This window comes from Ursus arctos, unplaced genomic scaffold (assembly GCF_023065955.2).
Source record: "Ursus arctos isolate Adak ecotype North America unplaced genomic scaffold, UrsArc2.0 scaffold_29, whole genome shotgun sequence".
Lineage (NCBI taxonomy): Eukaryota > Metazoa > Chordata > Mammalia > Carnivora > Ursidae > Ursus > Ursus arctos.
This window is the reverse complement of record NW_026622974.1, coordinates 28722871-28747030: the sequence shown is the minus strand read 5'-3', so window position 1 is coordinate 28747030 and position 24160 is coordinate 28722871. Positions and strand designations below refer to the sequence as shown.

The 24160-nt window shown below is 38.9% G+C and overlaps 1 protein-coding gene across 3 annotated transcripts in view; it reads left to right on the top strand.

The window, feature by feature from the left end:
- Positions 1 to 24160, top strand: part of COL12A1 (collagen type XII alpha 1 chain) — a 114602-nt gene that overhangs the window by 59080 nt on the left and 31362 nt on the right. For all 3 annotated transcript variants that reach the window (XM_057304043.1, XM_057304041.1, XM_057304042.1), the window contains 21 exons: positions 477 to 602; positions 2438 to 2577; positions 2925 to 3057; positions 3168 to 3194; positions 3534 to 3676; positions 6155 to 6284; positions 6727 to 6866; positions 7294 to 7423; positions 8661 to 8803; positions 9890 to 10019; positions 10708 to 10850; positions 12515 to 12644; positions 14590 to 14709; positions 15786 to 15932; positions 16657 to 16773; positions 16956 to 17102; positions 17640 to 17714; positions 19649 to 19788; positions 21395 to 21518; positions 21692 to 21835; positions 23355 to 23519. In XM_057304043.1, coding sequence (XP_057160026.1) covers positions 477 to 602; positions 2438 to 2577; positions 2925 to 3057; positions 3168 to 3194; positions 3534 to 3676; positions 6155 to 6284; positions 6727 to 6866; positions 7294 to 7423; positions 8661 to 8803; positions 9890 to 10019; positions 10708 to 10850; positions 12515 to 12644; positions 14590 to 14709; positions 15786 to 15932; positions 16657 to 16773; positions 16956 to 17102; positions 17640 to 17714; positions 19649 to 19788; positions 21395 to 21518; positions 21692 to 21835; positions 23355 to 23519 — 2694 coding nt within the window. The remainder of the gene's footprint in view (positions 1 to 476; positions 603 to 2437; positions 2578 to 2924; positions 3058 to 3167; positions 3195 to 3533; positions 3677 to 6154; positions 6285 to 6726; positions 6867 to 7293; positions 7424 to 8660; positions 8804 to 9889; positions 10020 to 10707; positions 10851 to 12514; positions 12645 to 14589; positions 14710 to 15785; positions 15933 to 16656; positions 16774 to 16955; positions 17103 to 17639; positions 17715 to 19648; positions 19789 to 21394; positions 21519 to 21691; positions 21836 to 23354; positions 23520 to 24160) is intronic.

Sequence of the window (24160 nt, the reverse complement as noted above, 5' to 3'; positions counted from 1 at the left end):
TGTAAGTCCCTAGTTATTGATTGTGCGGGTCAGCTGGATTATTACCAAAGCTGATTTATACACATCCACACATTCATTTCATTCTGGGCTTCAATTTCAAAAGAGGCACAATGACCAGTGGGTCTCACAGGGCTCTTGTGCACAGCAAATGAGATAATGCACAGGAGAATATTCCTGAGAGAAATCAGGCAGTGTATACAAAGGGAAACAGGGAAACTGTCAGTGAAAAATGATTAGGTTGTTTGAATCTGTAAGAAGTCATTATTTACCGAACCCTAGCATTCAGACAGAGCTCTACTACATACATTTTCCCACTTTGGAAGCATTTAAACTGTCTCCAGTTCCTGGACTCTTATGCATATTAGAAAACATTGCTATTTTTTGTAGCATAATTCTTATGCTCTTGTGCAGTAAACAACAGAGATGTTAACTCTAGACCCTTCATAAAAATAGTTCCACTGCTCTATTACAGGTAGAGGTAGACAGGTCACGGACCAGCACCCCTCTCAAAGACCTCTTATCACAAACCCTGTACACAGTAGGTGTTTCTGCAGTGTATGACGAGGGAGAGTCTCCCCCAGTGACTGCTCAGGAAACTACCCGTAAGTTGTGATCATGCTTCACTGATAATTGAGAAACGACATTACGTGACTGTGTAACTGAACTTATTGGGTCATTTTGTTTCTTGGTGCTATTTTTTTTTTATTTGAGTATTTAATGTTTGAATTCACAGATTGCTTTTCACTTATTTTCTTCCCGTCTTCTACCTTCATGTCCATTCTTTTAGTTTATTTATTTTTTATTTTTATTTTTCAATTAGGTTTTTTATTTTAATTTAATTTTATTCTAATTCCACTATAGTTAACATATGGTGTTACATTGCTTTTAAGTACACAATATAGTGATTCAACATGTCCATTCCTTTTATGGTAATTTTTGTCCTCCTATTATTCTACCAACCACTGTCATTAATTCATCTTCCAGATACTTAACTGGTGTGTATATGTGTGTGTTTTGTGTGTGTGTCTGTGCACGTGTATGCAGTGTGGGGGGCAATGGAGAGGAAGTATATTCTTGATGCATGTTGGACATTTTCTCTGGGAAAGTTGTGTTATCAAATATTTTTTGAGATTTTACTATGTATGAAGTGCTATCAGGGATAAAAAAAATGTAAGTATCTTTGTGCTTACTAGTTCATGATTCCATTATGGAGATAAGAAAAATTAATTGACAACACATGGGATGGTGTAGGGAAGGTGAGGTAAGTGGCGCTCACATTGCACGCTGTCGGATGTCAGGTAAAGGGGAAGCTTGCACAGTGGAGAGGCAGGGGAGATGCAGGGCAGCCTAGGCAGGCTCCTCCTCACCTCCATCTGTTGCTGCTTCCAGAGATGTCTGTTTCTTTCCCTCTCAGGGTACTTCCATAGTATTTAAGCCAATTATGATTGCTTGTTGGTTTTTTCCTATCTATTCTGCTTTCCCCTTTCTCTCCCCCAGTGAAGGCAGAGACATACTTACTCTGTACAGCTTTGCATCTCCAGTGCCTGGCACCGTGCTCAGTGCATAATTTCCTACTCGAATAGTGGTTAAGAAGTTAAGGTCTAGAGCCCGCAGTGTTCCGAAGAAATATAATGGGAGCTACTTATGTAATTCAAAATTTTCTAGTACCCACAATTGAAAAAGTAAAAAGAGAAGAAACTGATTTTGATAATGTATTATATTCAACCCAATATATCAAAAATATTATCATTTCAACATGTATCAGCAGAATAATTGTTAAGATATTTCACATAATTTTTTTCCATAATAATTCCTTGAAATCCAGTGTGTTTTAATTTTATACTTAGCGTGTATCTCAATTTGGACTAGCCATATTTCAAGTACTCAGTAGCTGAATATGGCTAGTGACTCTGATAGTAGACAGCACAGGTCTAGAGATTTTAAAATGACTTGCCCTGCCTCATCTAGTGAGCTATTGGTGGGATCAATACAAATCTGGGACTTTTACTTCCTGTTCTGTAACTCCCTCACTAGAGGCTCAAAACTTCTCCTTTCATACCTAGCTGTCTCTACCTGATCAGAGCCTCTTGTCAAATGGCACAGCCTACTCCTTAACATCAGACAGTTCTACTTCTGCTACTTTCTTACCATGTGGTCCCTCTTAGCAATCTCACTTGCTTTCTTGGCGTCAGTTCTTACTTGGTAGGGTAGTGTCTGGATGTGAAAATTGGTGCATATGAGTGGACTGACAGCTTTGCACAAGCATAACAGATGTAGTAGAGAAAAAAATCAGGAAAAAAGACTATGAACTGAATTGGTAAGATACTTGGTTCTAAACAATATTTTTAGCCTGTTTCCTCATGTTCATGAAAATAAAACAAGGTGGTTTTATTATATTGCTTGTTCAGAAACTTAGTCCTGCTTTATCTCATGATAGGCACTGTGCCAGCCCCAACAAACCTAAGGATTACCGAAGTAACACCAGAGAGCTTCCGAGGGACTTGGGATCATGGAGCTTCGGATGTGTCCCTCTACAGGATAACCTGGGCGCCTTTTGGAAGCTCAGATAAGATGGAGGTAGAGTTAATTCTCTTCCTTCCTCCCTCCTTCCCTGTGTCCTTTCCTTCCTTCCTTCCTCCTCCTCCTCTCCTTCCCTCCTTCCTTCCTTTCTCCTCTCCTTCCCTCCTCCCTTCCTTCCTTCCTTTTTTAAAAAAATCTTATTTCGTGACAACGAATCTTATTGGAAATATGTATTACCTCTATTTCCTGAAAAGCATCCTTTCCTATTAGTGACATTTGAGCTCCTGGCATACATCAAAGGCAGAAGAACATCTGGCTAAATAATGTCAACAAACTGCCATTGAGAGTGTGATAGACATGGTGACTTAATTTTGTGTGGGTTTTTTTTTTTCTCTTTCACTAAGACCATCTTAAATGGAGATGAAAATACTTTGGTGTTTGAAAACCTGAACCCGAACACTCTCTATGAAGTTTCTGTTACTGCCATTTATCCTGATGAGTCAGAAAGCGATGACCTGACTGGCAGTGAGCGCACACGTAGGTGTTCAGCTTTCAAATAGGACATTGTTATTTTGAAGTTAATTTAAAAAAAGAGCTATAGCTATATTAGTAATATTTCCCAAATTCTGTTTTTTTTTTTATTTTAGCACGTTTGATACCCTTAACAACACAAGGTAAGAGTTTAATTTGCTGAGCCGTATGAATGACCAAATGAATGAATGAATGAGCGAATTAACAAGTGAATGAATGGAAAATACCACAAAAACCCTTGTAAATGGTTTTTCTGCTTTTAAATTGGAAGGCATCAACTGGGACCTTCTTTTAAACCTTTCTTGAAAAAACGTTGCTTTACTGCCATTTGTTAAGGCGTCATTTAAGATTCCATGACCATCATTTATCATGAGGTTTAGTCCTAAACCTACAAGTATACTGATTTTCTTGTGAATGGTGTTCATTTTGGGAAGAGGCCTCATTCTATGAGCTTACTCTGTTTCTCAACAATCATTTTTCAGCTCCAAAAAGTGGCCCACGAAACCTTCAGGTGTACAACGCAACCTCTAACAGCTTGACTGTTAAGTGGGATCCTGCCAGCGGTCGTGTGCAGAAATACAGAATCACTTACCAGCCTTCAACAGGAGAGGGCAATGAGCAAACGGTAATTTTTTTGAAAAAAAAAAAATATATATATATAACTTGGACAAATTCTACCTTTTCTCCTCAAACTCCTTCCCCCCTTGCAATGTATAGTCAGTCATACTACTTTGAGAGATGCAAAATTTACCATAATAAATGGAGTTATTTGACTCCATTCCTGATGGGAACTCAGTGGACAATCTCATGGGGGATGAAAGTTGCTTTTCATGGAAGGTAGGCCCACAGCATCAGGCATGTGCCTCATACATGCACATTTCCCTTACAAACTGCTAGGGCTGGATTATCTATGAAGATTTCTAGATTTTTTTGGTCTTTAGATTTTTCATCCGTATCTCTCTAACTTAATCAAATACTGTAAGTTTGCCAAATTTCTGTTATTGTAATTTTCCAGTTGTGGCATGTCATAAAGGATCTCTTGTATCTGGAGTTTCCAGATCTAGGTGGCTGTTCACCTAATTCATACTGTTTATCATTTTTATATTTATCCAAATAGAGGTTTCTGAGAAAGATGGTATGACTGTCAATTGCCTTCATCTTCTTTATTTTTCTGGTCTTCCCTGGTTTAGGAGAGTCCTAGTCCATTCACCTTGCTTACGTTAGTTGTTTGTTTTTGAACCTTCTCCAGCTTTGCTTTGTGAAATGTGTGATTAGAACTGCACGTATATGGTCATAGGTCAGGAAGCACCATGATTTTTTACACCAGGAGGGATGCTTCCTGATTTATTTCAAATGCCTCTTTTGGTAAGGTCCAGTATTTTGTTAACATGCTTTGGACTATAGTAATTCCTCACATAGTCTTAGAGATATGAGTTATTATCAATTAGTCGCCTGACTTGCTGAGCTCCAGCAAATGGGTTCTACCTCTTCCCAGTTTAGAGATGTTAGCAGGGGTGGATGCTGGCCGTGGTTAAAGGTTTCTGATATTGCATATTAAGTGGGCTTAGCTGAACCAGAAACTCTCCCATCCTCAGTGTGACTTTTGAGTTGATCTTTTGAGGTTTCCGTACAATTAGTCTTAGATGGTATTTTTGGATAGAAACTTTGTCTAATTAAAAAGGTTACCGAAAATAAACTAAATACCAACTGTAGTCAACTGGCTTTTGTAGGAAATAAGATAAGACACATTTGGTGAACTGATATTTCCATGTCAGAAGCAGAACTTCTTTTGCTTATGCTAGGCCAGGTAAAACTGTAAAGCAGGTGAGACTTGTCTTCAGCATTTCCCTTCTTGGTGACAGTGACCCTCCAACTGCTGTCCTTTGTGTCTTTACTGTCTCACAGCGGTTTGTTTTAACTTGAAGGAGTCTCATAAACTCACCCTCTGGAAAGCATTAGCTGATAATTCCTTGAGGTTTGTTATTCTTAGGGATATTTGCACTTTACTGCTAGTCCTTGGAATAAAGTAATGAATCACTTTTATTAGAATTATTTTGGAGAGTTGGACAGAAGAAGTAGGTAGACAGCCCTCTGCTTACTCATAGGGATAGTTCTACTAAGTGGATGCCTTCAGATTTGTTAAATATCGAATGGCTTGTACGGATATTGATACTTTTCTCTCATAATGTTAAATATTCAATTTAGCAAAATTAGCCACTGTTGTTTAATTTGCTCATATTGAGGATGCGTACAGTGTTTCACTGAGGTTTTCTCTGGAACTCAAAGAGTTGATGGGTGGTAAGTTGGAAACATCTGGACTGTACTAGTGCATCCAGCCTCCAGATGTGTACTCTTCATGGGCAACGTGCCATTTTCATACGATTTTAATTAGTATCACATAAGTATTTGAATTTGTTAGACTGTTAACAAATCATACAAATTTTCTTTCAACAAGATAGCTAGATCACCTTAAGCAATGAATAAAAAATTTCAAACTCTGTAATTGGAGGAAATTGAAAAGCTTCATACCGCAAGGCTGGAATCACAGAGATGGCTGGGAACCCCGGCCTGAGAATGGTCTGGCAAAGGGTCCAGTCACGTAGTTTGCACAGCTAATGCTGTTAGAATGGCAGTTTGGGGGGGAAAAGTTTTAGATCTTTTGCTGAATCATCTTAATGTGTTTCCTAAAGCAAATAAAAAACCACTGTAAAAAAGTAAAAATAATAGCAAATGGTGTGGACTCTCTAATATTTGGCAGTTCTTTGCTATCTTAAAGCTCTTTTGTAGCTCACTTATGATTAATGCCTTTTGGGGGAAGAGATCTGTGAAATGTGTTTTGGATGAAATTTTGCTACGCTGGCGGTGAGCAAGTTGGAATATCTTTTTGAGGTCATCAGTTTAAGGCTTAGAATGCCTTTTATGATTTAAGGTGCATATTTTACATTTAAAATTATACCATAAGATATATTTTAAACCTTCAGTGTGGTATGTGTTGCCAGATTTTGGCCAGGGTCTCAAACAGCTCCCTTGTAGAAAGAGCTTTCTCTAACAGATCAGTGAGATGGAGAGAACAAGGCTAACACTTACCCTTGTTTTGCTCCAGACCACAATTGGGGGGCGGCAGAACAGTGTGGTCCTGCAGAAACTGAAGCCCGACACTCCTTATACCATCACTGTGTCCTCCCTGTATCCTGATGGTGAAGGAGGTCGGATGACAGGAAGAGGCAAGACCAGTAAGTACCAGACTCCCGTAGCTTCTTTAATAGCTACCACAGAATCCCATCTTTACCTAGAAACACTGGGGTGACACAGTTTTGCTAATCAAATTTTAACGTATTTAAAAAATGATGTTAATTGCTTTTAATATCCTTGCTCAGAGTTACCGGTCTCTGTTTATGGAGAAAGACATTTATTACTTTCTAGGATTAAAAAAACAAAAAACAAAAAAACCAAAGCAAAACACCCTGGGACCAAAATATCTTGTGGAGAGGAGACATGTGTATCAGATTACCACAGACATTCTTTTATTTATTCAGTACCTCAACAAATATTTGTAGGGGGTCCACTGTGGGGTCCCTGCCCTGTTCGAGGTACCTCGGAAATATCAAGGAACCTGCATTTTGAGTGTGCTTGGTTGTTAGGAACATAGTGTCAGGTGATTTCTGTGCATTGCAGAACCTCTGAATACCGTGAGGAATCTCAGAGTGTATGACCCTTCTACCAGCACCTTGAATGTTCGCTGGGACCATGCGGAGGGAAACCCTCGTCAGTACAAGCTCTTCTATGCACCAACAGCAGGTGTTCCAGAGGAAATGGTAATTATGTCCTGTAGTGAAAATTTCATGTTTATTTAAACTGTAGCTGAATGATTTAAAAGCCAAGCTAAAAATGTTACCCAATTTGCTTTAGTGCTGAAAAAGTTCATATTCATTTATTAGAACTTGATGGAGGGTAATAGATTGTTGCCTTAGTGCCAGGGTGATGGGGGGGTTGTAGGGGATTGAGCTGGAGGAAGTAATCATTTCCAGAATTTCTAAAGGGGGATCCTAGAGTGAGCGTAGGGGTCTAGAGAAGTCTTTATAACCTCTTGTAACAGTTCATACGAGGCACATCTTTATATCCCAATATTACAGAAGTTGTTTCTTGACTTGGTCTTGAGTTAGTATTTTGAGTATTATATTGTTTGAGGTATTATTTCTTTTACAAGTTTTTCAAGTGCTTTGTGTTTATTAAAATGTCTAGGTACCAATCCCTGGGAATACCAATTACGCCATTCTTAGGAATCTGCAGCCAGATACCCCATACACTGTTACAGTAGTTCCTGTTTATACTGAAGGTGATGGAGGACGCACATCAGATACTGGAAGGACATGTAAGTTGAGAAGGAAGAAAAATTTGGCTTTTTCATTATAAATTTTGCTTTTCATTATAAAGGCCACATAGACCCATTAAGAAAATTTGGAAAATTCTGAATGATAAAATAAATATATACCAATTACCCATGGGTTATCTTCCAAATACCAACAACTGTTAACACTTTGATGTCTGAAATAACACATTTATGATGGCGTTTTTCTTCTGAAATGATACTATGAGGATTTATGAACGTGCATATGATCATCAGTCTGCTATTTCAGTCATTCTCTTTCACTGACAAAAGCTCATTTTGCTTTGCTTTGTGCTTTACACATTTGTGTGAAGCAGTGCTTTGTAATTGGCTTTTAGAGTGTGAATTGTTTGTCACAGTACTTGATCACACATTTCTCTGATTTGCTGATGAAGTGCTTTTGGTCATCAGAATTCTGCGGGCTTTCATTTGACATTGACATCTTGAAAAACCAGTTTATAGCAGTTTTACTGTTCATAGTATTGCTTACAGGGTTTTGTGCACGCGAATAAATAATTTCTTTGGCTTTAAAAATATACATGTTGATGGCTAAAAGGAAGCAAGTATGGGTGGCTTCTTTTGGTAAGAGATTAGTGCTCTAGAAAGATGATGTTGTTGGCTCAAGTAGACTTCGGGGTTAATACACGGATTTAATTTGTATGTTTTTCTAAGTCCCGCTTGGGGCAGTTAATGGAGAACTGAGTGTATGTTCTATTTCTTCCTCCTTTTGCCTTTTAATCACGCAACACATCAGTAACTATTTCTTGAATGAAGAAGGAATGAATGAAAGAATGAATGACTGAAACCAGCTGACTGAATTAGATGGGCTTCATAGCTGCTGTCAGTTTCTACTTAGAAGGCAGACACTGTAAAATTCCTTTTCTCTATCTCTCCATTATCTGTGTCGGAAAACCAAAGCTTCTTTTCCAGTCTCTTGTCCTGTAACCCTTGTCCTTTTATGGCCAGCCCAGTACTACTACTTTTACTAGCTTGTTTTTATTTGCAACAACTTTGCTTCCATATAGACAAAGGCCATAATTGGCTAACTTAGACTAAATTTGGATTTGGAGTGTTTTAATCTGCTTTTGTGTATAGATAATCAGAAATGGAAGGAGGACAGTGTTTTATCCTGTTACAGGGTGTAAGTCCTAGAGAAGTGGTCATGAAAGCTCGACATATATAAACAGACTTCAGAAAATATGTGCGGCTTTTCTTTCCTCAGTGGTGAGAGGGCTGGCAAGGAATGTCCACGTGTATAATCCGACACCAAACAGCCTCGATGTCCGCTGGGACCCCGCGCCCGGGCCTGTGCAGCAGTATCGCATCGTGTATTCTCCTGTGGCTGGCACGAGACCCTCCGAATCTGTAAGTAATTTTGTCCTCTTAGAGTTCAGTCCAAGAATTGTGTAGCGTCCCCTGCGCCTCCTGCCATGGCTGCTGGGCCAGAGCAGCAAGTCAGTTGTCAGTGCGGACCCCGGTCTCATGGAAACGTCCTTTCCTGATGAACGTACTCTTGTGTTTGTGTCTTGTTTGCTGGCCTGTGAGAATGCCAACCACAGACATGACAATGAGTAATGCTTTTATGGTTGCTCCTAATGATTTAAGGCAGGTGTAAATAACTGCAGGGTTAGTTAGCAAAAATGAATTTTGGGAAAATATAAATTAGCTATATGAGTTAAAAAGCCCAGTAGTAAATGCAAATCATTGATAGACCTTGTTGATATGGGGTTTGTTGTAACATAGAAATGGCTCCGTTATGAAAACATCTTAACGTTTGCTTTCATTAGCTCTTACAAATTGTCCAGTGTATTTTCAATTAACAGTACTATTCAGCTTTATAAGTAGATTGATAATGTAGGAATGAGAAGTTACTAATTTGAATAAGCATAGTATCATAACACCTGAGGGAAAGTAAATCGATAGACTAATTTATGTCTTTATAAAAATGGACAATGGTGGCAAACAAAGATAAATGATTTGCCTGTCCCTGTGTATGGTAGGACTTATTCAGACAACATTGCCCTTTTCCATTTGTGGAGTGGCTATTTTAACACAGACTCTCTTCTTGACTAGCATGTGTGGGGGATCCCTTCTCTTATGTGTGTCTAACATTCGGGATACTCTGTAGGTAACTACCATGAGCCCCAGATGTTGTATTTGAGAATCTTCGCTATAAACATAAATGAGAGATAATTGAAGCTACTAAGGGTAACTTAATATGTTTATTAGCTCAGTAAGTATGAACTCACTTTTTTTTGGGACAGGGAATTTCTGAGGATAAATTGTATCTCACAGTGTGGCTTTGTCAGATCTCATGAGGAGTCATAGTAGTTAGCTTCTGACGTGCCTAGGCTCAGTTTTTTATTATAAATGTTACTATGTTGACTAATAGAAGACTTGATAAGCATTTGAGTTGCTGTCCAGCAGAATTTGGCATTTCCTTCCCTCCAGATTGTGGTGCCAGGAAACTCGCGCACAGTGCACCTGGAGCGGCTGATTCCCGACACACCCTATTCTGTGAACATTGTAGCTCTCTACTCGGATGGAGAGGGGAATCCCAGCCCTGGCCAGGGCCGAACGCGTGAGGCAGAAATCCTTTCTCCACCCCATTCCCTTGTAACTCAGTTGGCAGGGCTTGTCTGAGTGAGTGAGAAGTGGGAGATGGGTGGTGAGTGAGAGGTGGTGAGAACTTTCTCCACCTCTGCACAGGCGAGCGTAGGCCTGAGCATGCTGTTCTGCCTGGGCATCCCCACATTCAGATTCCAGGCTGAGGCTCTGGGCCCGTGACTGCCCTCGGTGCTGAGTGAACTGCAGTCGCCCATTTTCTCATCTGGGACTTAAGGAGAGGTTTTCCTCTTCTGCCCTGCAGTGAGTCTTGTCACCAAAGGGGCACTTTAGAAATGTGAGGGCTTGGCCTCTATGTTTCATTAAACAGGAGGTGGTTATAGTAGTTTAAAATAATCCTTTTCTCTCCTAGTCGGTATATTTAGGCTCAAACCTAGCTCAGTGTCACTGAAAGTTCAGCACATAACCGTAGCTCCGAAATGTAGCACTTTCTATTATTTATGGTTTTGCAGAAAAACCAGAGGAAGTCTATATTTTATCATAAGGGAGTAAACATCCTGGTGAATGTGAAACTCCCACAAATAACTTCTTTAATCTGACCTGGGAAGAATTCTTTTATTACCTGCCCCCCCGCCCCCCGCCACCCCCATGTCCACCGTGCTCACAGGCAGGCAACTAACTTGATTGTATTTTTATTTATTTAGTACCACGAAGTGGACCAAGAAATATGAGAGTCTTTGGGGAGACAACCAATAGCCTCTCTGTATCCTGGGATCATGCCGATGGGCCAGTTCAGCAATACAGGATCATTTATTCTCCCACTGTTGGAGATCCCATTGATGAATATGTGAGTCCACTTCTCATTTAGTCAAGCATTTTGTAATCTCTTACCTGGCTGGAAGTTGAAATTAAGCTTCTTTCTTTGGGAGTGTACTGTGATTGCAGTGAGTAATTGTGTGATAGTCACATTTGATGTGTCTTCCTCTGACACGATATTGGGAACACCCAAATGCGTCTAATGTGGCCTCCCACATTACAGAGAATCAATGTCTTTGGGCTCATTTCTGTTCTAAAGACTGAAAAATTGTCTTAGTGCATGAAATGCATATTTCTAGCCACCTAATTTTATTCATAGGAACTGAGTCTAGTGAGACATGATAGCTAATATTCTGAGCTACTTAATGTTCAAAAGATGTGACCATCCAAATCTTCTCCTTTCTTTAAATCAAATTTCTCTACCAGGTATACAAGTATTCAAGTGCTAACTGATGTCTCTTTTCTTTAAATTTAACATTTTTCATCACACTTTGGTTTTGGAATATACACGCTCTTATATTAATTTCAAACTTCTTGTGTGTCATACTATCTCTGGAGAACCAGATTTAGGTTTCTTGTAGTTTCCTCATAGCCCTCACCAGGCATATCCATTTGTTATGGATGGAAAAACTCACCACTCTTTAAAAAGTGTACTGATTAATTGAAGTGATAGGTCAGTAGAAGATTACACAAAATCTTGATAGTAAGGCATTTAGGTCTGTGGTTTGCAAACGTTTTGCCACAGACCCTCTTGGATCATTCCCCCTTTGTTATCCCCATGTTATACTTCATCTATTTGAACTTGATATGTTAAGCTTCAATTCAAACCCACATTTTTATTAATCAGAAACACATGTAATTGTCATTTAGAGTTTCTGATCAAAATGAGATAAACAGTATTACCACACTTGGTTTGCCAAAGCAAAGAAGCTGGTGCTTTAGTGTTTATTCAGCTTTGCCAGGAACGAGTACTTGACTTCCCCCCACTTTCTGAAAACATTAAAAATATAACTTCTTCCCCCAATTCACCATTTGTAATCAGGGGACTCTATGCTGGGAATCGCTGGCATAAGTGATGCACGTTGTTTGTAGAAGTAAAGCATAGGGTTGGAAGAGAGATTGAGAGATTTATCTGGTTCACTTCCTCATCACGGAGGTAGTTGAATGTATTTTCCATTTCCTGTTTTTCATCTTTTCCACCTGATTAGTATCAGCCAAGCTGCTATTCCTGAGGGCAGGCTCGGAGTCCATGTTTGCCCACCAACGCATTCGCAGCAGCGATCACCACACCTGGCCCACAGTGGCTGCATGGTGCATATTTATTGCAGGAATGCATGAGAATGTAACACACAGATGGGAGGTGGAGACAAACATAGGGCCGCTGAGTGCTGCAGTAGTCAGGAATGTGCACTGAGGTGCTGTGTGTTCTTACCTTTCGTCCTCATAATTTCCTCCAGAGACGCTAAGTCACAAGGCTGGTAAGTGGCTGACCTGGGATTCAAGCTCAGCTCTCTCTGACTCTCAGACCATTCTTGCACGGTGCACAGAGGCAGTGTAGACCTGGACATGAGCATTGTGCAGCAGAAGCAAAACATGAAGGAACCATTGCCATTTATAGAAATACATAAAACTTGTTGTCGTTTGATCTGGAAGGCCTCTGGCTGATAATTAATTTGTAATTTAACTTCCCTACAGACCACAGTCCCAGGCAGAAGGAATAATGTGATGCTGCAGCCGCTACAACCTGATACTCCATATAAAATTACTGTTATTGCTGTTTATGAAGACGGAGATGGCGGCCATCTAACAGGGAATGGAAGAACTGGTAAATGTCTTATCCCTTTTATAATCTTCAACTTTGCCTTTACCAATGCATCCCAAATACTATATTAATACTGAATTAACATTTACATTAAACATTGAATTTTGGCAAAAATGATATTAGAATAGAATTTGTATTTTAACTTTTTAAAAGTCCACTTCTTAAAGAAGAAAAAGGAGACAAAAATCTGTGTATTCTGCTTTGCTTGAGATAGTTTTGTTTCTCCTTTGAAAAACCATTGCATATTCTCTGAATAATGTTTTAGTGTGTGTGGTAGCTGTTAACTCAGTCCATGTAGTATCAGCAAAAAACACTATCCTGATAGAATCTTAAGTCATAAATAGAGAAGCAAGATGATTAGCGGTCGTCTTCTGTCTTTACAAATTTTTCAATTTCTTTCTATTGTACTAAGTAATTTACAGAAAATTACAGTGTTCGGGCCCCTTTCTACCTTACATAGGGGTCAATTTCTTATTTATTTATTTATTTTAAAGATTTTATTTATTTATTCGACAGAGATAGAGACAGCCAGCGAGAGAGGGAACACAAGCAGGGGGAGTGGGAGAGGAAGAAGCAGGCTCACAGCGGAGGAGCCTGATATGGGACTCGATCCCACAACGCTGGGATCACGCCCTGAGCTGAAGGCAGACGCTTAACCACTGTGCCACCCAGGCGCCCCAGGGGTCAATTTCTTATTGGTTAGAGCAAAGGTTCTCCAAGTTGGTTGCTCATTGAAATCACCTGAAGAGCTTTAAAACACGCTTGTGCCTGGGTACCACCCCCAGAGATACTAATGGAACTGGTCTGAGGTGTGGCCTGGATCCGCTTATGCTCTAGTGTATAGCCAAGATTGAAAGCCACTGGTTCAGCACAAAGGCAGGCTGGGCTATAGGTCTGAGTTGTTACTGGTCAATATTGGTGTTCCTCTTTACACTTCATCCCACAAAAATCCACTTAAGTAAATGATTTCAGGTTCCTTGTTACACTCAGTTGCCCAAACTCCTTTGGTGCTTAAACAATCTTGACATTACGGAATTTGGGAGAGGTGACATTTGAAAGTTCCCAGGAGAAAAGCATGACTAGATTTGTTTCAGCTTAGTCTCTCAAGGCCAGAAATTTATATATTTATTGATACTTATTGTCTACAGGACTGAGTCAGTGGAGACTCAGTTTAGTGATTCAAGATTATTTAAATTGAACAACTTTTCATTTTTCACATTCCCTTAGGTTTTACAATATATTTTGGTACTTTTCCGGGGGAAATGGCATGTTTTAGAATTTTGTGCTTATCAAAATACATTAAAAAAATCTTTACCAGACTTGAATTTTCCAGGATGTGCCAAGCCATTTCCAGTTTCTCTTGTAAAAAAAGTTTTTAAGTTGAATTCTTTATTTGTGTAATGCTATATCACCCAGCGTGCTGCCTGATAGCATTGGTTTACGGGGTGTGCAGCTGGAGGCAGTACTTGCGGAGGCTTGAGGATTTGCTCTAGGTTATGCTGGGGGAGGATAGAAGGGTGCTGGGAATGAACATCATTTCGGTCTAGCTGTGTGGTCTTGGGCAAATCAAATCTTATTTATGTGATAAGGTGGTGGGACTAGGCAATTTCCAAATTGCTTTTTGGCTCTAACAATCTGTAATCTATAACATGCTTAAAAATGGTATGAGATCTCTCGTAGTTTCTGTAATTCTGCATTATATAACCTACGAGCTCTGGGACTCATCAGTTCCTGAGTCCATTTGAGTTGCTGTTCGAATTTGGACAACTGCTAAGCTTTCTGTTGAACATTTCAAAACTTTTAGATTGCTTTCTGGATGAGGGCATTATAGGATTTTATTAAATTATTCTCATGGGACCGTGCTATCAGTGCTCATAATCAGTACTCATAAAGTTCTGTGCTGTCCTTGTGTGTCAAGTCAGTGATGTGTGCCAATATTTGCTTCCAGTGGGACTGCTTTCACCTCAAAACATACACATCTCTGATGAATGGTACACGAGATTCAGAGTATCCTGGGATCCTTCACCCTCTCCGGTTCTTGGATACAAAATTGTGTATAAGCCAGTGGGTAAGGAAGCACCTTTATTATCATAAAATGCATTAAAGAGTTGTTTGTTTATGAGGGAGCTCATTAGATTCTCTTGATAGTTCGGTTGTCACCTCCTCTCCCACTAGAGGCAATATTTTTGGAAATAATGTCCTAAGCCAATAGTCCAAAGTATCATTGTTACTATGGGTGTAGATGAGACTCTCATCAAATTGCATGATTAAAAACTTTGGCCTGGTTCATAAAATTACGCTAGTGGAATCTGTGTCCAGACATTCTGTATGTTATTATGATTGTGAAATAATGCATATTTAATCAATATAAACTTTTATATTTTCCCATTATGTCAAGGTATTATTCCATTTTGGGCATATGCATTTTAGTTTATTCCTGCCAGGCTTGCTTTCAACTTCCTATTGACATTTGCACTTAAATGGATATCACCTTGATTAACTGATTTGCTATCTTTGTTTCTGTGTTCTGTCCATATGTTTAGCGAAATGGAAGAAAAATATTCTTTGTACCAAATTTGCCAGGGTCTCTTCCATGCACCCAGAGAGGGTGTGAGCTAGGAAGAGATTAAGAAGAGAGGACAAGAGAGAGAAAACATGGGCCTTAAGAGAGATAGCTGAAAGGTGGAGGAGGTGTTGGTAACTAAAGACATTCAGTAACCAAACTCGTGGGACGAGGACCAAGACAGAAGTTCTTAAATCATCTCTACAACAAATTGGAAAAATGTTAATTGAGCACCTACTATGTGCAAAGTTGCCAAAGTGGGGCTTAGAGAAGAGGCTTGAGGGTTTAGGGTAGTTGAATATATGATTGAATTTATTCATTAAAGGAACATTGATAACATATCTACTACTTTCTAGGTACTGTGCTATGTACGCTTTGAGAGTAAGAGGTGAAGAATTGAGTCTCTGCTTATAGCTTCGTATTCACCATATAATGGAATGTATGGCACAGTAACAAGTGCATGATGGGCTGTGGAATCAATGGTGTTCATACTATCATTTGAGTATAAGTTATTTGATTTAAAGGAGAATTTGAGACTAGGAGTGGAATATTTCTATGTCTTTTTGTGATTGTTATTAAAGGTTCCAATGAGCCCATGGAAGTTTTTGTTGGAGAAATGACATCATACACGTTACACAATCTCAATCCTAGCACCACCTATGACGTGGATGTTTATGCTCAGTATGATTCTGGACTCAGTGTCCCCCTGACGGATCAAGGCACTACCTGTGAGTCACGTATCTTTTTCATGGTTGTAAGAAAAATGTAGTACAAATTGCAAGGTCAGCCTGTTTTAATTTTATTTCTTCTTAACATATGCATGTTTCCTCAGCGTTAAGTAAGTGGCTCTTTCTTGTCCAGCCAAACAAATATATAAGGAATATAATTGAGTATACAAAAATGTATGTGATGAAATATATTTTGAATGTTGAAAGACAAAAAGTATAGAAATTACGTTTTTATCCTTGAATTAGTTGTAAAATTAGATTTGGAATGCTATGTAGTTTTTTTGACATATGATGTTGAAACATATGTTACCTAAATGCATTGATTTAATTGAAAGTTTTCACAGAAATGCCGTGATTACTGACTCAGCCCAAAGATAGATCTTTTTGTCAACAGGTACTGAATAACTATTTAAGGATTTAGAAGAGCCCTTTGGAAAAGTTTCTTATTATTTTACATGAGACGCATTTGTTATTTGTAGTGTCCAGTAGAACTATATAGAATGTCTTTCCTTTGAAAATTAGAGATAGAAAGAGAGGTCTGTTTTAGCGGCACCACATTTTCATGTGTATTTCATGTAAGTTTCTTACAAGGAGACCTACTAAGAATTCAGGCATTTTTTTTCCAGCCACAGTGGAAGTTTTAAAATTGTGTTATGATTAAAAGTATGCTTTTTTTGTCTTTATTTGCGAAGTAAATCTATTTCTTTTTTTCTTTATTTTGTAGTGTATTTAAATGTGACAGATCTGAAAACTTACCAGGTTGGGTGGGATACATTCTGTGTTAGATGGTCACCTCACCGGGCAGCCACCTCCTACAGGCTAAAACTAAGCCCCGCAGATGGTACGTGTGCCAAAAAAAAAAAAAAAAAAGAAAAGAAAAAAATACTAAAAAGAACTGGAGCACATAGTAGCAACATTTTAAACTTCAGTAAAGGAGATGCCATTTTGCCTATGAAATGATATATAAAAATGTCTTTAAATATAATTGATGGTGACAGTGGTATTTCTCTTTCTAATAATCAGGAACCAGAGGACAAGAAATCACAGTGCGTGGATCAGAAACCAGTCACTGCTTTACTGGCCTCTCACCAGACTCTGATTATGGCGTCACTGCTTTTGTGCAGACACCTAATCTCGAGGGACCGGGAGTCTCTGTCAAAGAACATACCAGTAAGTTTTTGAGTAATCTGAAAGTCTCTGTAAGGCTTCTGAATAGAATGTTCTATGTGTGGGAGACTTCAGTGACTCCTGTGTAGGCACTTTTCCCTACAGGCCACAGTAATGATTATAACGATGGCAGATTCATGAAGGAGTCTGTGGCTGGTTCAGGACCTTTTTCTACAACATATCCATGTTTTCCCTGTTACAGAGTTGGTGTTATTTTAAGAAAAAGGCTACAGGAGGGAGATATGGTTCTAGCTGGCAGTGAGAAGGTGAATATGCACCCATAGTAGTGACTTTTACTCATTGACCCTATTTGAAGGCCTTTCATGCATGCTTTCAAGTGTGGTTTTGCTTCCCACAGCTGTAGTCAGTATTCCAATGACTACCGATGATACCAAATTTGGACAAAATAGAATTTTCAATCTCTCAGTGCCAGTGAGACTTCATTTGCTATCTAGGACTTAAATTGCTCTTAAAATGTACGTCCTGTCATATGAAATTTGCACAGGTTATGGTCTTCTAATTATCATTTTTTAATTCTAGCTGTAAAACCAACGGAAGCCCCTACGGAGCCACCCACCCCACCTCCCCCTCCCACAATTCCACCGGCCCGGGATGGTAAGTGGCAGTACATTCAGCTGATCGGGATTTATAGCCTTCTTATTTATTTATTTATTTATTTATTTATTTATTTATTTATTTTTTAAAGATTTTATTTATTCATTGTACAGAGGTAGAGACAGCCAGCGAGAGAGGGAACACAGGCAGGGGGAGTGGGAGAGGAAGAAGCAGGCTCATAGCAGAGGAGCCTGATGTGGGGCTCGATCCCATAACGCCGGGATCACGCCCTGAGCCGAAGGCAGATGCTCAACCGCTGTGCTACCCAGGTGCCCCTATAGCCTTCTTATTTATGTAGCCTCTACATGATTTCCAATTGATACAGGGTATTTCTGATTTACTGTTCTTGCTGAAGGGTTTTTAGATTAAAAAAAAAAAAAGATTATCAGTAATTGTTCTTCTCCCCCTCAGGCCCATTTCTGTGTGTATAAAATCAGTCATAAACTACAGCTCTTCAGTTGCAGCTCAGAAACAGAGCTGTTTCCTCAATTTTGCAGATTAATGTCTAGCGACACTTCGCGTAGTCCGTGGTCACATGATGGGCATTTCTTTCTCCTGTCTGCTGGCATCAGTAGGCACTGTGAACTGTTTTGGCTGTATCTTCAACCTACCTCTGGGGCCTTTGGCTTTGGAATTCCTGGCTTCTGCCCTGGATTGCACAAAGCTAAAAAATGTTCATTCACTGAAGTTTGAGACATAATTGTCACTTGCAGTGAACTGGCAAAAAGATATGCTGAACTAATAGGACTGGTCTCTCAGTAATTTGGGGCAGTTCTCAGTGTTTTATCAGATTAAGTTTAAGCTAATTAACTACTGGTTTAGTCTTTTCCCACATTCTGTTTCCAGCATTTAATTGAAAGAACTTCAGATGTTAAAAGTATTTTTCTTTTGTCTTAGAAGGTTCTAGAATGCTACAACTTTATTAAACCTATTAAATAAATAAAATTAAAAATTAAAAGTATATTCTTATAGGATAAACTAATATTATACAAGGCAAATAGTATTGTTATAAGGTAAAATAATAATGGGTTTCTTTAAATTAGACTATCGAAAGAAATTCAGTAAATAAACTTGGCTTAAAAATATTGATTTTTTTTCTTAATAGACTCTACTTTTTAAAGAAGTCTTAGGTTCACAGCACAATTGAGCTGAAACTACATGGAGTTCTCATATATAACCTGCATCCCTCTCCCCCCCGCCCCGCCCCCAGACCCCCAGCCTCCCCTAGTATCAACATCCAGCACCAGAGTGGTGCATATGTTATAATCCGTGAGTCTACATTGACACATCATTTTCATCCACAGTCTACAGTTTAGGGTTCACTGTTGGTGCTATATATTCTACATGTTAAGTTTTTATACACTAAAATTTTAATTTTTTTTAATCCTCCAAGTCTGAAAATTCAAGTCAAAGATATTATTTTATTCCTTTCCTTTCTTCCCTCTGTATAATTCTAGTGGCCTAATTTAAAATGAAAAGGCACCTTATTTCCACCAAATCTTCGATAATTATATACAAAATCTCCAGACCCACTGATGGCTATTCTTAAATTCTGGACATTGTTGCTTTTCATTTGATTGCCTCCTCATCTATTGTTTGAAGCCACTTGAAGAGTTCCGTGAGAAAAGAGCATATATTTGCATCATGGATCTAAACAGATGGGATAATTCCAGAGCAGAACTTGAGGGCCAGTTAGACTAGTGCTTCTCAAACTTTCTCGTGCATATGATTTGTCTGGGTACCTTCTTGTTGCTAATCTGATCCAGGAGGTCTGGGGTAGGGCCCAGGATTCTGCATTTCTAAGAAGCTCCCAGGAGATGCTGCTGCTGCTGAACTACACTCTGAGGTTTTAGGCTACATTTCTTGGTTTTGTAACTTCATTTGAATGAAAAAATTCATGAGAATTGGTGTTTCTCTGTTTTTTTCCCCCCCAGTATGCAAAGGGGCCAAGGCAGATATTGTGTTCTTGACTGATGCCTCCTGGAGTATCGGGGATGATAATTTTAACAAAGTTGTAAAATTCATCTTCAATACTGTGGGAGCCTTTGATGAAATCAGTCCTGCTGGAATTCAGGTGGGTGCTGTTTCATAGGTGGCTATTCATTTGTAACGTCTTGTTATTTCCTTTGAATATTTGTTTTTAAGTAGAAGGGCTTTTCAGTATAAACTATGTTTTGACTTTTGTTACTTACTTTTTCCTGACACATGTATTTTTGGGAAGGAGTTGGGTGTAAATGGCAAATAGAAAAATAAAAAAAATAAACCCTCCTCTAGGTATTCTCTTGGCTAGATGATACTCCTTTTGGAGAGTGTAGGGCATTCCTGCTCTGACTTCCTGATTAAGACTTCCCTGGATGATACATTTCCATAAAAGGTCATCTAATGTTCTGGAAACTAAATGCATTATGATTGTCATATGCTGTTAAGTTAGAGGACTCAGTGATGAATAGCGATTGGTGTGGGTGTGTGGCATTTCATACTTGGTCATTGTGGCATCCTAGATTATGAAAATAAGAGATTTTGACATAAGTCACAAATAATTTCATAAACAAATCACTTCTTCTTTTATGGAATAATACTAAATTTCAAATCCCCAAATAATCCTGCGAACATTTTTCCAACCTGAGAAGAGTAAAAATCCAAGCTAGTTATAGTCTTAATTAATGTGTTAGCAACCAAGCCATCTTTTCCATCCTTTTAGAAATTGAGATTTCTAATAAAGAATACAAGAATAAGCACTGTATTTTATTAACTTCAGTGTGCCAGCTACTTTCTATACATGATTATCAGTTCTTAAAACAACTCTAGAAATAAGTGTAATTATCTCCATTTTACTGATATGGAAACAAAAGCCCAGGGATGTAAAGAACTTACCCTATGTCACATAGCTACAAACTGGCAGAGCCAGGATTTGAGCCCATTGAATTCTGACTATGAAGCCTGTACTCTTTCCAGTAAATCATATGCTACTAAGTTTGTGGTGAGTGCTGATTATTATCAACATAGGCATAAAGAAAGGAGGGGTAATCAGAAGGGGGAATGAAACATGAAAGACTATGGACTATGAGAGGCAAACTGAGGGCCTCAGAGGGGAGGGGAGTGGGGGAATGGGATGGACCGGTGGTGGGTGGTGGGGAGGGCACGTATTGCATGGTGCACTGGGTGTTATATGCAACTGATGAGTCATCGAACTTTACATCGGAAACCGGGGATGTACTGTATGGTGACAAACATAATATAATAAAAAATCATTAAAAAAAACCATAGGCAGCATTTTAGTATTACTGTGAAAAGTAGATGCAGTTAGTGAGAAGAAGCAGTTGGCTGAGAACCGATTGCTTCGCCGACATTTGAGATCAAGATGGTGTGTTCTCATTTCTAATCCTGGGACCTCACTCTTCCCTAGCTTCACCCATCCCTTCCTATATCCTAGAAAAAGGATGTGGATACCATGTGAATACAGCATATTTATAATGTTAATATTATTGACAGTTTCGTCAAAGAGTGGAAATGAGAGAATTTAATGAAACAGTAGTCAGTGTTATAACAATAGCTATAAAGAGCTTTTACTATTCTGTCAGACCTAAGACACTTCCCCATTCAACAGCAGGAGTAGCCACTAGAAAATTAAAATATAAAAAGAGGCATCTTAACTCACCACCGACCACATTCCCTTTCAGGTCTCATTTGTGCAGTACAGTGACGAGGTCAAGTCTGAGTTCAAGCTGAACACGTACAATGACAAGGCCCAAGCCCTGGGGGCCCTCCAGAATATTAGGTACAGAGGAGGCAACACAAGAACAGGTACAGTTAATCAAAGTGTACGTACACCTTCACTCTCGAGAGTGTTGGGAGTGGTAGAACTGAGTGTACTATCACGTTTCATTACTCAGATTCTTATCAGTTGAGTGTGAGTAATGGCACTTGGGTAGTATTCACTGAACTGACACTAAAATCTTCCATACCACACTCTATAGGCAAGGCTCTCACATTTATCAAGGAGAAGGTCTTGACCTGGGAGAGCGGCATGAGGAAGAATGTCCCCAAGGTGCTGGTTGTGGTCACAGATGGTCGGTCACAGGATGAGGTCAAGAAGGCGGCTTTGGTCATCCAGCAGTCAGGTAAGCATAGGCATGAATTTGATGCCTCGTGATTGCACTATTATCTTAACAGTTTTACATGTTCAGGAATGATTGCAAAAGATGACACTGCTGCTTTTACTTTATTGTTCCTGCTTTACTCTGTACTACGTACCCTTGAAATGTTAGTTTATGTTTAATCATGGATGGTTTAGTAATTGCTCAAAATGGACATGGTGTATATCTTTGTTGAAGATGTGACTCAGGGTGTGTGAAAGAGCAATCCTTACTTCCCCAAAGTGGCTGGAAAGCTACGGAATGCAGTAATAGAATGCTCCTAGAGCAGGCTTCCTGCCACAGCAGAAGTGAATTTTGATGCTGGGTCCCTGTGCAGGGAGAAACATAGGGAAGCCTTTCACTTTAGCACATGCTTGCAGATGTGACCCAATGCAGCTTGCTGAAAGGAGATGTAATGAGGCCTCAGAAAGACATCTTGGGGGTAGACCTTGAAAATCAAGTATCCTGAGAGCCTCCTGGCAACACTGTCCCTTGGATTCATTTTTTAGAATTACTAGAGATAAAATGAGGTCTGACCAGTACTTGCATTCACACTTTTCACACTCCTAAATCCCAACCCCCAGGCAGAGTCCAAGGTTAACATATTTTGGAGAGAATTCTCTTTTGTGCGTGATCTATTGTAGTAAATTGCAAAATAATTTGTTATATGGAATTTGTCATCTGCACATACATGATTCTTTGGCTAAAAGTATGAGTCATGATTAGTGCTAAGTAATACTGTCTTCTTTCAATACAGGTTGTTCTTTGCACTGTTTGTTTTTTGTTTTGTTTTGTTTTTATAAATTTTTGCCTTTATGTTACATACTTTGACTAGATATCTACATATTTTGGGCTTTTGGTTGGTTTAAGTTTGGGCTCATGAATACTTGCTCAAGTTACCTTATTTATATCTCATTAGAGAACTAATTTCTTACATAGTCTATTTTTTCTACTTCCAGATTAAGCTTTTGGAGTGAAGTCTTTGTTTATTTGTATTAGCCTAAGTCAATGAAAGTTTATTGCCCATGGGAATTGTCAGTTCCATTTCGAAAGTGGCCAGAGTGCTGCCTTTGAGCTTGAGTTTGTTGAGAATATCAGTTTCAAGAACTCAACTTTTAAAATGAGCCCATTCTTGGTTTTTGAATTACATAAACCTTAAAATGTTAATGGTGGCTAAGAGAGCTATAGAATGGATGGGTATGTTAGAACTGTGGAACTCTGGAAGGAAACGTGCACCACATTAAGACTTGTTGCTGTTAAAATGTTCTTCTCTTGTTAGGATTTTATTTTAGGAAACCCAATTAGTTGAGTTTTCTAAGCCAGAAAATAGGAAGACCTGGAAAAAGTACAATTTATTACAGAGTGTTTATGTCAATTAAAAGGACTTGCTGCATCTACTGAGAAAATACAGCATCATTTCTGAAAAGATTTTATTTTGAATTGCTGAAACAATAAAGGATGGAGAAAGGGATATGTAATTTACTCTATAAACACTGCTTTGCAGGGTTCAGTGTCTTTGTAGTTGGGGTGGCTGATGTTGACTACAACGAGCTTGCCAACATCGCCAGCAAACCAAGTGAACGGCACGTGTTCATTGTTGATGACTTTGAATCTTTTGAGAAGATTGAAGACAACCTCATTACATTCGTCTGTGAAACTGCCACTTCCAGTAAGTCCCAGTCCAAATGGATCCACAATCTCACCTGTTTTGGAAGATACTACTTAGTGGACAACTGTCTGTGCTATATGGGATCAAGTCTGTGCATAAATAGATTCCAGGGAAATCACTTGGGAATCTGATGAATCATTGTTCCTATTGAGATCGTGCTAAATGTGTGTTTGTCAGAGGTCCACTTTTAGCCTTGACGATGTAATATTCCTTGTATGGAAATGAAATGTTTTAACATATCCTTTTCCCACCATCCCAATATTATGACATTTGAGTATATTAATCTTCAGCTTAGAAATTCGTTTATAGAAGCATTTCTGTAAGATGAAGGTTTTCCCTATTAGTAATCAATTGGTATTTGTTCTGTCAACATCCGTGTTTCAAGGGAGCAGTGAAAACACTGATCTTTGCATGTGCACTCCATAGAAATGCACTTGGTTCTCATTTGTTTTTTTGGGTGTAGATTTTTTATTTTTGGCCAAGACTTCAAGTTCAGCTTTTAAAATCCAGTGAAGGACCAAAGATTAATTATTTAAGTCAATTTATCTTCTTCCCCATCCATAAGTGCCGATTCTTGGGATATGATTTTATGGAGACAGTTTTGTGGCTAGTATAGGCCCCTGATCCTAGGGAGGGCTATG